Source organism: Panthera tigris, chromosome A3 (genome assembly GCF_018350195.1).
Source record: "Panthera tigris isolate Pti1 chromosome A3, P.tigris_Pti1_mat1.1, whole genome shotgun sequence".
Lineage (NCBI taxonomy): Eukaryota > Metazoa > Chordata > Mammalia > Carnivora > Felidae > Panthera > Panthera tigris.
Genome location: NC_056662.1, coordinates 5,723,872 through 5,737,152, shown reverse-complemented (window position 1 = coordinate 5,737,152; position 13,281 = coordinate 5,723,872). Strand labels below are relative to the sequence as shown.

Below are 13,281 nucleotides of genomic sequence, written 5' to 3'. Positions count from 1 at the left end.
AAGCCAGCGAAGGGCTCGCGCCGCCAGGGAGCATGCGCAGCAAGCAGCAGGGAGGGCCGTGGCGGGCGCTGGTGGGGTTCCTGCGCTTGGCGCCTCCTGTCGCTGCCGGCCCCCATGGCCTTTGCGCCGGTGGGGCCTGAGGCCTCGTTCTTCGAGGTTTTGGACCAACACAGGGCTTCGCTGCTGGCCGCCCTGAGGAGAGGCGGTGGGGAGCCCGCGGACGGGGGGACGCGCCTGGCCTCGAGGTAGAAGGGCTCCTTGCGGGGCGCGCAGGCCGGGCGGTTAGCAGCGGGGTCCGCGGGGGTCCCCAGTCGCCCCGGGGTGGAGGCGTGAGGCGCTCCGGGGGGACGTGGCTGGGGCCCCTTCCCTTCTCCCTTGAGATGCTGCGGTGTTGAGGCCACAGGACGACGTCCTTCACAGGCCACCCATGAACCCTGACGGAAGCGCTCCATCTCCTCCGCTCTCGGCTCTCATTTTGAACTCAAAAAGCCTCGTGACAGAGCCCCTCCCCCCTTGTTTTCTAGAATGTTCGCCATCTAGAATGTTCCAGGAGCGTCCCCACAGCGAGGCTCGCAGGTTTCCTAAGATTCTCTGCAGTCGGGGAGTTTAGGCTGACCTAAACTTTGGCTTTGTCTTTGTTAGAAAAAAAAATTTTTTTTTTTTTTTTTATTGGAGAGCATTTTAACCTAAAAAGCTTTCAGGATTGTGGGGGTGGAGGCGGGGGTGGGGAAGAGAAAGGGAGCATGCATGTTGGGAGTTGCCGCTCGCTTAGGGGGTTGTAGCAAAGTGAAGGAGAAGGTGTTTACGCTACGACGAGGATTTACTTAACTTGGAAGTGGAGGGGATGTTCGCGCCTCAATGAAAACCAAAGCAGTTGGCGGCTTGGCTTAGTTGGTTAGGGTGAGGTGTTGATGAAATCATTACGGAGCGTCTCCAGCTACTCAACTTGGAATGAACTATAGAGACTATGTTCTGGATCGTTTTTGCCTAAAGTGCCCTGTTGTTCTTTTCCTAGTTCGGCTTTTGTGGTTTATCGGCAAAGTTTGTTTTGTTTTTGTTTTTCGACGTTTGCTTGTTTTGAGAGGAGGGGGAGGGGCAGAGAGAGAGGGAGAGAGAGTCCCGAGCAGGCTCGACGCTGGCAACGCAGATCCCACCGCCCGGGTAGATCCCATGAAGCATGAGGTTACCGCCCCAGGCGAAATCAAGAGTCAGAGTCTTAACCCACCGAGCCGTCCAGGCCCCCCTCTGCGAAGTTTTTCAGCCTAAACAAATTACCAGCGTATTTTTAAGGCTAAGCCGACTACCAGAAGCAAAACAGAACAAAACAAAACGAACAACAAAAGTGGAATACCTACAAGCAAACCAATTTTTATGAAACTAGTTTGGGAGAGATGTGATGAGGGTGAGGGGAAGGAGGGCACGGAAGTCCCGTGTTCACGGTTCCGATGTAAAGTAATCTAATTGTATTTTCAGGTTTGTCACAGCGTTAATCTTGCAACTTTTTTTTTTCCCCCCAAACTGGAAAAATGAATCAGATATGTGAGTCCGTTTTTCTCTCCCCATTAGAAAATACTGATTCTTTTGAAACTTACTTTCTGATTTGTGCATTTTCAAAGCAAGCTCTGACGTTTCTGTGGAAACTAGAACATTCTACATTTTGCCCATTTTCTACATTTAATTTGATCTCCCTTCTTAGGCAGCACGCTAATGGTATTTATAACCGAACGACATTTTTTGAAGCTGATGGCTTGTGAAATTAAAAGTCAGCTCACAGAAAACTGGGCTAAGTCTTAATATTTTGCTGTAAAGTGGTGTAATGGTTTTGCCAAGTCTTTTCATGGTAGTGATTAAACTTTTTTCTCATTCTATCACTAAAATTCAAAAGGGCAGATTTAAGGCATGAGATCAATCAGGGCGATGTGCTACAACAAATACTGCTTTTGGAATGTTTTTGCATTGCATTTTTTGGGGAAGAGATTCAACTCAAAGCCAATATTCCATCATTTTTAATTAAAACAGTTATCAGCAGTATTTCAAGCCAACAAGTTTGGATTTAAGTAGGTTAATATGACGAGATGTAAAATATATTTATAAATTCTATTGTCTAGTCATTAACACTGTCTAAAAGGGAGATTTTAGTTCAATTGTAACTATTTGGGAAGTAAAATTACAAGCAAATGAAATTTCTCTGTAAGTAACCACTATCCATACAGTTGTTTTAATGCAATGCTGATGTCAAAAGCGAGAGAGAGTGGTATAGAGGGGAAATTACCTAGTCTTAAAAAACAATCAAGGAGACAAGAACTTACTTTAGTGTTGATCTGGGGGAATGGTACATGTTGTAAAAGGCCTAATTTAGAATTAAGATTGAATCATAATGTGTTTCTTGTTTCAGTTCTGAGGTTCTTGCATCTATAGAAAGTGTTATTCAAGACGTCATCACCAGCCTGGCAAGAAATAAAGCTCCCGTGTTCACAATAGACAACAGATCAAGCTGGGAAAATATAAAGTGGGCATGTTGCCTTTTTAATTTTTAAATACAGTTATCTATGTCATTATTTTAATTTACTCGAGTTAGAGTCCTAGTCCGATTTCATTCTTCTTACCGCGTTTACCCTTTCTGGAAGGATTTAAGGGTGCTTACAAAAACACGTACGTCGTAGGCAGGTCATTTAAACCAGAAGTGGATGTGGAAGGTAAGGCAAAGGGAAGCAATGCTAGGAACCGTGAAGGAAGCACCGAAAGAGGCTAGAAGTTGAAACGCATATGATGAAGTCTTACAGTCCTGCTAAAAATAGGCTCCAAACTTGGATCTAAGCTTTTCTAGCACTCAAAGCGGGGAAACACCACCGGGGGGATTCTGCAAAAATACTGTAAAAGTGAACTGCTTGCTCAGGGGAGCTACAACCAATCCTGATACTGAAATGAAAATAAATGTATCTGGAACATAGAGCACACTTCTGAGGCTCTTCCTCCTGGTTGATCTCCCCCCTGCTAAGTCATGTGTCCGAGAGGTTAAAATGAGCAAACAACTTTGTCAAAGCCTTCTGACCTACTCACATAGCTTGTTTTTTTTCCAGGGGCTCAGCCTGTAGAATCTAAATAGCAAAAAGCACTGTGGTAGCTCTCATAAGGGTTACAGAAACAGAATAAAAGTAATTTGGGGTCCCCTTACTCACTAAATGCCCTTTTACAGTCAGTAATTAATACAAACTGTAAACTAAATCGCATTCTACATCATTTTGCAAGATAGGCTTCATCGAGTCCAGAAGCAGCGGAGACCTGGCCTATTTGCCTGGTGCCCTTCTGCCACCTTTAGGACAGGCCTGGGAGTTCAGTGTAACCACCTAACACAAATTGTCATTTCATTTAGTGTAACTTTAGAGATAAATCAGGAATACAATATTTCAAAACTTGTTAAATTGAGCAAAATTATTAAATGGGCAAAATAAGCAAAAATGCTAATAAAATTGTGAAATATTTGATAATAGTTTACATACAGTTGATGTCTTCCCAGGAAAGAAATAACACACATTATACTTAAAGGTACTTAATTCACGTATTTTAAACACTTTATTTTAGTACCTCTGTGTGTCGCAAAGCTAATTACCTAATTAACACCTGGAATTATCTAAGGTTATAAATGAAGTTGTCCTAAAGCTTCTGCTGAGAAGAAATAAAGATTTAGATTATGTGCGGAAGAGGACACTAAGTGTATGTTGTTCGGTGATTAGAAGTTAATTATTTTTTTTTTTGCTTTATTACCTTTCAACAAAATGACAGGTTTGAAGATTCTGTGGGTCTTCAGATGGTCCCTCATTGTACTAGGAGAAAAATCAAAAGTGATTCACCAAAATCAGTTAAAAATTTTGGTAAATTAATCTTTCTTAGCTTTTAGGAATAAATAAGTTTGGTTGTTTTCCGGGTTTCAGTTGTTCCTAGTTGAATAATTTTAGTTGTTCTTTCATAGACCACCCTTACACCTGAAGTATAGTTACCGAAGCTTGCATGGTCCATAACCATGGAAATAGATTATAATTTCCAAATAGATTTGCAAGGTACATGAATCAGTGAAAAAGTGTTCTCTTGGTTTTGCTGTTCAGAGAGCAATTCATTTTATCTGATCCTTCAGGAAATTATTATTCTGTATTCAATACTTCTGTTTTGGAATGACAGTTTTTTTAATGTCATGGATAGTAACGGGGGCAGTTGAAATCTTTGATAGCAGTATGTTTTGAATTAATAAGAGAAATGATGAGTAACTTGTTTGTTGCCTCTTATCTTGCAGCTCTCATTCTTAAAATATTGTCCATAATTTATAAATTGGTACAGAGCAACACTTACGCAACCAAAAGGTAAATACTTGTTTTGGTAAATTGCTAAGACACAATGTGAGAGTTAGTTTAGATTAACTCCTATTATGTTTTGAAATGGTACATAAGAGCCACAGTCTACTGTGGGTAAAAAATTACTTTCTTTATATGTTGTGTTTCATCCAATTAAAGCTTCCTACAAATAATACTCCAATACTCCAAAGAGAACATGGCTAATTAAAAATATATATTTAATTTTCATAGAGACATATATTATACCGACAGCCAACTTTTTGGTAACCAGACGGTTGTGGACAATATTATCAATGACATTTCTTGTATGTTAAAAGTGCCGAGGATGAGTCTACATATAGTAAGTACCATTAAATACAAAACTGTTTTTTTTAAATAGAAGATTTGCGGGGCACTGGGTGGCTCAGTTGGTTAAGCGTCCAGCTCTTGGTATCAGCTCAGGTCATGATCTCACTGTTTGTGGGATCGAGCCCCATGTCAGGCTCTGTGCTGACAGCATGGAACCTGTTTGGGATTCTCTCTCTCCCTCTCTCGCTGTCCCTCCCCCTCTCAAAATAAGTAAATAAACTTAAAAAAATATAAGTTTGTGTAAAATTATAATAGAAAAATAAATGTAATCTGTGCCTTTTTCTGATATTATTTGGTACTACATTTTTCTCACTATGAATTTAAATGATCGACTCTCAATATATTTCCTTGGATGAATGGACCAAAACAGGTGAATTACTAAATATTTTTTATTCCTAAACACCTTATGTATTTTCTCCTTCACGTCTTAAATTCCAATCAGAGCTAAAACGCATGTAGTCAGGTGGGTGAGCATGAGGATTGACTTAGCAGTATAAAGTATGTTAGTGAAAAAGTGTTCAAGTATGGCTATTATTTTTTCAGTCATCCACATCAAAAGGTTTAATTGCTGGCAACTTAAGGTATATTGAGGAAGACGGAACCAAAGTGCACTGTACCTGTGGTACAACAGTAAGCATATTGATGTTTTCACATGCTTTAACTCCCTTGCAGATCCTTTGTTTTTGAAATGTGCTTTATTTCCTGCTTTCTTATGTAGTTTGGAGTTTAAGATTTTCAAATAAAACTGAATGGTGAGTAGTCATATGCTTTCTGGGCCTGCACATTACATAGTTTCAGAATACGCCAATTGTCCAATGTCATAGTGAAATAAGCAAAGATATGCTTTCCTTCAAAAAAAAAAAAAAACGTACCTTTGTTTTCAGGTAGAACGTAGCTTGGCTATCTTAGCATGATTCTTTATGTAATCTTTACACAGTTTTCTGGTTCTGAAATTGATACCTTTAATGCTAAACTGTTTGTTAGGCTTGGGCACCTAGAAAGCCCACAGCACTAGCATGCACAGCAGTCTAGAAACACACAAGACGACACTCATGCCCTCTAAGAGAAGGAGGCCTTAAATTTCATCCCTTTCTGCTGCCTAAGCCGGATCTCCACAAAGCTTCCAAGAGATTCTCACCTGCAAGGAAGTAGTTTGAGTGGCGTGTCTGTTTTCTTACTGAGGAGTATATCTGTTTCCTACTGTTTCTTTTCTGAGGAGTAAACCTCTGATGCCTGGTATATCCAGAGGAAAATGAAAATGTAGGGCTTCTGTGATAAATTTTTTGAATGTGGTTATACTTGCTTTTTATTTAAAATAAAAGCTATCTTGTTTTGTTATTTAGGCTGTTGCCGTGCCATCTAATATTCAAGGTATTCGAAGTATCCTTTGAGTGGGGAAACTAGTTAAGCTCATAGGGCATTCATTCATTCATTCGATAGACCAAGCCTTCATAATGTGTAACCATCAAGCTAGACCCTATCGTGGTCAAGATGAACACACATGGTTTCTGCTTTACGATTCTTGTAGGAGCTCCCCAACTAGTAGGAGAGACAGATATCTAGATACGTGAATAGGCCTATATAGTTGAGGGTAAAAAGGAAAATACTGTATCTATAGCTGCTTTTGAATGGATTTATGTGGCATCATTATTTAGTTGGTGATTAAATTGCAATACTCCTGCCTTCAAATTATCAGCCTTAACGTCACAGATATAATGACAGATGCAAAATTTCTGTTAATTGTGGAAAAAGATGCGACCTTTCAGCGACTCCTGGATGACAACTTTTGCAACAGGATGTCTCCGTGCATTATGGTTACGGTATGTTACCTACCTTGACCTCGATTCCAAGGCTAGCACGCTACTTTGGGGATTGGCCGGAGGGGTTTATAACATCTGTGCAGCTTGCTCAACGTTCTGTCAGCAATATGGTGTATCTTTTATGGTTGTAGAGTAAAAATTTCCAAGGTGTTTATTTTTTTTTCATTTTTTAAAAGATTTTTTAAATGTTTATTTCTGAGAGAGACAGAGCGTGAGTGGGGGAGGAACAGAGAGAGAGGGAGACACAGACTCCGAAGCAGGCTCCAGGCTCCGAGCCGTCAGCCCAGAGCCCCACGTGGGGCTGGAACGCACCAACCGTGAGATCGTGACCTGAGCCACCCAGGTGCACCCCAGTGTGTTTATTTAAGCATCCTCAAATCTGACTAAAATCAAGGTGGTGCTCCCAATTCTTAAATACCAGTGATTTTCCAATATCGCAGTGAGTTTACACAGGCTCTCAGTCACCCACTCGCCATTCCCCTACCACCGTGGTGTCAGCTGTGATATGGTAACACTGGGGCTGTGGGGAGGAGAGGACTGAACGCACAGGAGCTGCTCTGTTCTGCCTCCCGTGGGTTTGTGTATCATGTAATTGCATTAATTCCATCAAAGGGAGCCTGATTCTATATACATATATATGCATACATATATATACGCGCCCAAAACGGCCAAGAACGCAGAAGTGTACGTTGAGATGACACACAGGCGGCCACAGGCATCAGTCGGCAGAGGGGGTAAGCTTCCTGCTACAGGGTAGTGGGGGAGAAGTTGATGAAACTGGGATAATCAGGGCCCCCCGGATGGCTCAGCCAGTTGAGTGTTCAACTCTTAAGTTCAGCTCAGGCCATGATCTCGGGGTTCTTGGGTTCGAGCCCTGTGTAGGGCTCTGTGCTGACAGTGCAGAACCTGCTTAGGATTCTCTCTCTGTGTCTCTCTCTCTCTCTGTCTCTTTGACTCTCCCCTGCCCACTTTCTCTCTCTCTCTCTCTCTCAAAAATGAGTCAACTTAAAAAAAAACCAAAACTGGCATAATCCGTGACACCTGCTGGACCGAGGCAGCGTGAGGCGTGTGCAGCGCTGCCTCCCCGTGTCCCTGTTGTTACCTGTTTCGGCTACTTGCCATCTCGAATAGTTTTTGCCATCTCGAATGAGACCGCAGCGAACATCTTTATAGGCGTCCGACTTGTTGTTATTCCCGTTTCTGCCGAAATGTTGCCTTAGGATTATTTCCCAGGACTGGGATAGTAGAGTCATAGTTATGAACGTACGTGGGCCTTTTTCCCTCTGTTGTGTAGACTGCATTTTTTTCAGTCTACACCAGTCTTCCACCTGAAATTTAAAGTACTCTAACTTTTTAACTTTTAAGTTATTAATAAAATAAGGAAAAGATTTTGCCATTTTCTTCTGCTGGAACTAAAGTTGCGTCATTTCAATCTTGCTTTTAGGGAAAGGGGGTACCTGATCTGAACACGAGACTTTTAGTCAAGAAGCTGTGGGATACGTTTCACATTCCTGTCTTCACTCTTGTGGATGCCGACCCACACGGTGACTTATCGTTGGGGATGATTGGAAGCAGTTGTCTTAACTAAATCCTGTTTACAGTATTCATAGTTGTGCTCTTCTGCTCTTAGAACACTTCCGTAGATTAAAAGAATATGGTTATTAGATTAAAATTAATGACTCTGATCACGTGAGGCAATTTCTTGCTATTTTTGCCATAGGAAGCCAAACCATAAGTTTTTTATTGGTAGTATCTGTGAAAATAAGAATTACAGATGTTACATATAGCGTTGATGATGATCTAACCTGCAATATACAAAGAAACTAATTGTAAAGGTAACTTTCTTTTAACAGGCATAGAAATAATGTGCATCTATAAGTATGGCTCTATGGTGAGTAGAGAGAAGTATTTTTCCTCTCCTACTGTTGAGGTAGTTCATAGTCATCAGAGTGATTGTTGTATCCACGTATTGGCCCCTTGTTAGCTGAGGACCCCCAAAATGTACAGGGGAGCTACTCTCCTAGTCTGAGGCCATTCTGTTTCAGTGGCCGTGATTCCAGCTTCTGGCATGCCAAACGTGACCACAGATGACAGAATGGGATTAGCTGTGGGCAAGAGGCATTATTATCTTCCGCTCTCCCAGCCTGTTCTAGTGACTGCAGGGCCTCACCGTAACAACAACGTCTCATTGCCAGATAAACTCTGGAAGTCATATACAATGAATTCTGACGTTGCCCGTTCCCTTCACTCCCACCAGATGGTAAAATGAAAACATTTCCAAATTCCACCCCCGGAGTCCCCAGCTACCATATATCAGTGGTTCTCAATGTACGGTCCCAGACAAGCAGTGTTAGCATTACCGGGGAACTTGCTAGAAATGTGTATCTCGGTCCCCATCCAGGCCTCCTGAATTGGAATGTCTAGGGTTGGGCCCCAAGTGATTCTGTTGCATGATAAAGTTTGGGAACCACTGGTATGCGCGTGGAGTATCCCTGACGTATATGACCTACACATTGACATAAAAGGGATAGTGAAGCAAGATGTTAAAATATAGAACCACAAACAACAATAAATGCAGGTCAGAGAGGTTATTTATGGTTTCACTTTATATAAAACCAATGTGGAAATACTAGAGCAGTTTTAAAACCTTCACTGAAAGCCCATTTTAGCAAAACTCTTGGTGATTTCCTTAGTTCCATAGGCTCAGGGCATGTGAAGTCTTTACTACTCGTCTTTCTTAATGTGTAAAAAATTAGGCTGCACGAACAAGTATGCTAGCTTTCTGCATTTTAGCCTCACCCAATGTACTTTTGTTCTTTATTTTAGGCGATGTCTTTTGAAGCCCATAATCTCACAGTTCCAGCTATTAGATGGCTTGGTCTCCTCCCTTCTGATATTAAACGGTTAGATGGTTTTAGTAAAATCAGGGTGTTTGAAATGATGACTCATCATAATATGTAACAACGAGCCTAAAAAGCCACTACGAGGGAAAGCTCTTCGTGTGTCGTCTTTATGTTGTTCACTGTGACTCAGGGTTAGAGAATCAGGAGTTAAAGTCACCATGTCTGTTTCAATTTCTAAAACTTCAATGAATTTGGTTAATTGAACTCTCAGCTGGAACGTATTTTTTGTTTTACCTTTATGGTTAAGAGATTTTGTGGCATTTTTATACTCAAAGTAGAAGACATCGCATGTAGTTAAATGGTAATAATTGACAACATCATTGGTTGCACCTGAATCCATTTTACCATAGATGTAAATTTTTTAATTTCATAAGAAAATCTCATTTTAAGATTACTTAAAGTTTGGGAGCCTCAATTTTGGCGAGTTGAACATAACACGTTCACTATAGGAAAAATGTCATTATGTAACAAGATAAAAATCACCTACAGATGAACGGTGTTCGTTCATCTGTACGTTATTATTCACCCTTGTACGTTATTATTGCTCTCTGTACATAGCCCTCACTTTTTCACAAAAATGGGATCATACCCTGTTATTTTGTAATCTGCTCTCCTCACACAACAACACAATGAAATCACTTTTCCGTATCAAGAAATACAGTTCCGTGACCTCATTTTAACGTCCTCCGTTACTGAGTTCCAATTCTGGATGGACCAGTGTTTATTCAGCCAGTGCCTCATAGTCAGACGTTTGGGTGGTTTCCAAATAATCTGATAAATAGTGCTTTGATGGACCCTGCTGTAACTGAATCTCTGCCCACATCTTTAATTAGTCCCTTACTCCCGAAGGCTGAATTCCCAGAATTGCTGGGTCAAAGGGTATGCACATTTTTAAGACGTTGACTGCCCTCTGGATAGGTTAATTGTTTTCCCTGGAGAGTAAGAGCCCGCCTGTCCCTCAGCATAGGACATCATCACTGTTACTCATCTCTGCTTAATGTGATATTTAAAAATATTTTATTGTTTTAATTGGCCGGCATGAATGAACTTGAGAACATGTTTATCGGATTTCTTTAAGCAGTGAGCAAACCTTGGTCACTGCTCCTTATTTCCTAACTTTGGAACACGAACAGGTTTTGGGTGATTGCCACTTCTTCAAAAATGAGGGCATAAAACATTCAGTTTTTGATTTTTGAATAGTTACGCTCCAGTGACTCAGAGTTTTGTTCAGTTTGGTGTATGTGTATGGTCAAAATCCCTTCGGGGTGATCTGCCTGTATGAAAAGCTTTCCTAACGAATTCGGGACAAATGATCTGATAATTACTAAGGTGAAGGGCCTTGCAGAAACTGTAGCTGCGGCTCCTAAATTCCATCAGTGCCCTCAAAGCCACTCCAAATAAATGTACAACGAACTAAGGGGAAAGATGTGATAGCTATGTAAACAGCTTCATGGGAAATCCTCTAGGCCCCCCTTTCTAATCAAATTGTCACCCTATCTGGGAGCTGCCACTGGCAACTGATCATAATTGTGGGGACATTGAGAACGACTGTTTGAAACTGGAGCTCTTCTGGGAAATCCAGGATTTGTCACTTCAAAAGTTAGTCTATACCATAAATCCTGGACTCCTCATGTTCTGTTTTTAAAACACACACCGAGAAAAAAAATTACAACCTACTTCTCGAAAATTTAAAACTAGATATGCGCGCGCGTGTGTGTGTGTGCACACATGTGAAAAGAAGTGAGTGATAGACTAACTTCCTTGGCCCAGAAAATTCTCGATGAATGGCAAAGAATGAAGCGCTCAGTGGAGCCTAAGATCCCACGGTGAATCTTGCTGCTGGCCACACACATTAAATAGCTCACCGCTTCAAGGCCGTAGTGCTCTGGGAGCCACACTGGTGTCCACACGCTTGATGTGAGAGCACTGTTGGCATTAGTGTCTGTGACCAATGTCTGTGTTCTTCTTCTCACTGTCGTGTGCGTGTGATGTGAAGAAAAACAATTTAGAGCAGACTTCCACTGTGAACCCGAATACTTGCTGGTCTGGGACGTGCCAGATCCCCCCAAATTCTGAATTTAAAATAACTTGCTTATCTGTTATTTTAGAGTTTCTTGAAATAGTATAATAAATACAAACAAATATGTGTTCTTCAAGTCATAGGAACACTTTGTTTTTGCTGATTTTTTTTCATATATTTTTCCAGATTAAATATACCTAGAGATACTTTAATTCCACTGACAAAACGGGACCAGATGAAACTGGACAGTGTCCTGAAACGACCTTATGTTACTTGCCAACCATTTTGGAGAAAAGAAGTAGGTTTTTTTTTTCTAAAATTCAAGTGTTGTATATTTTATTGCCTTTAACTTCCATAGTGGCTATTCACATAATATTTTGAAAATATCCTCCTTGAAATTTTATATTACCAACAACTAGCATAGGTGTTGTGTGGCGGTAGATGGTTGTTGAAACACTGAATTAGGAATGCCAATAGATAAGATCAGCTGGATGGAGCTGATCTGTTTATCCTCATCATAGTTGTATACCCATTGTCTATGGCTTTACATAGCTTATGGGGATGTGGGGGAAGAAGAGAAAGAAATCAGAAAGACCCCAGACCATTCCTAGTTATCACACACAGCCATACTGGGTATTCTTCTGACATTTTTTGCTGTGGCAGCTCTGGAATATTCTGGCTGATTCGAAAGCTATTGCCCACGGTTTTGGAGAATAAAACAAGTCTAGACTTACTAGTTTGAGTCAACAGAAGTGTCACACGGGACCCTGTTACGGCTGTACTTTACTTTTATTGGCAGATGGAAATAATGGCGGACTCTAAAATGAAGGCAGAAATTCAAGCTTTGACCTTCCTTTCATCAGATTACCTTTCCAGAGTGTACTTACCTAACAAATTAAAATTTGGAGGATGGATATAAAACGTATCACAATATACCTTGTGATTCCAAGAGGCTTTTCATTAGTTTTCAGTAGTAGACACTGTTGTGGAAAGAATGTATATTCTTAACTCTGTAGAGGTAAAAGAATTTTACGTTAGTTATATTTTTTGTCAAAACAGTTTTCTCTAGAAGTCTTTGTTTTGGCCTTCTCTGTAGAGATTGAGTTCTATCTTATGTTCTAAAGTAAATTATAAAAGAAATAGTAGAAGTTATTTTGACTTTTAAATTTTACTTGAAAAACAATGTGTACATGTCATCAAGGTCTACAGAAATACCTTATTTACTTTCTACAGTACGACTAATGTTAAGGCACGAAGTATCTTTTCAGTATCAAAGCAAATAATAACCTAGATTTGAGAGGTTGCAAATGAATCAGTGTCCGGCATTTCCTTTTTAGCTGCTTTTGGTTTTGTTTTGTTTTGTTTTTTCTTTTTCCTTCCTGGTGTAGGGGCTGTAACCCATTCATTCACTTGTGAAAGTGGTAAAATTTATTATGAATAAATATTTGGGTTGATGCAGACCGAAGCACTTAATCTCGTTTCTGAGTATGCCTCTTATTAGTAATAATTTGTTTGAAGATTTCTCCAGGGCTTTATCCGTTCTCACCCCAAATCAAGTCCCCTGGCTTCTCCTCTAGTCCGTGTTTATGAAACATAGAACATGTTCGAGATTTGCAGAAGCCTCGAATTTTAATAAGGTCTTTCTGTGACAGTAAAGATTTGATCTTCTCCCCTCCTAACCCTATCTTAATTTTTCCAGAGTTGGGTTTTATGGCTTTATTCTCTACTTTCGGCAAGCTTTTCCCTGTATTGAAGAACTGCTTGTAATTATAAGCAAGAATATAGATTCATAGGAGAACAGAAATGTTGGTGATTTTATCGAGTGATGATGTTTCATCGATGAT

The 13,281-nt window shown here is 40.5% G+C and overlaps 1 protein-coding gene across 3 annotated transcripts; it reads left to right on the top strand.

Annotated features, from left to right (window-relative positions):
- The first annotated feature begins 20 nt into the window (after positions 1-20).
- On the top strand, positions 21-12,897 carry SPO11 (SPO11 initiator of meiotic double stranded breaks). Of its 3 annotated transcripts, XM_042980093.1 has the most exons (14): positions 290-576; positions 1,474-1,539; positions 2,396-2,509; positions 3,784-3,872; positions 4,289-4,355; positions 4,578-4,686; positions 5,238-5,324; positions 6,038-6,074; positions 6,405-6,514; positions 7,959-8,058; positions 8,368-8,405; positions 9,341-9,417; positions 11,624-11,735; positions 12,237-12,897. In XM_042980093.1, the coding sequence occupies exons 1-14, from the start codon at positions 428-430 to the stop codon at positions 12,354-12,356; spliced, it is 1,275 nt and encodes a 424-aa protein (XP_042836027.1). In that variant the 5' UTR covers positions 290-427; the 3' UTR covers positions 12,357-12,897. The 3 variants fall into 3 exon arrangements, with proteins under 3 accessions (XP_042836029.1, XP_042836027.1, XP_042836028.1); XM_042980095.1 differs by lacking the exons at positions 290-576; positions 1,474-1,539 and adding an exon at positions 21-245; XM_042980094.1 differs by lacking the exon at positions 1,474-1,539 and having other exon boundaries at positions 292-576.
- The last annotated feature ends 384 nt before the right edge of the window (positions 12,898-13,281 follow it).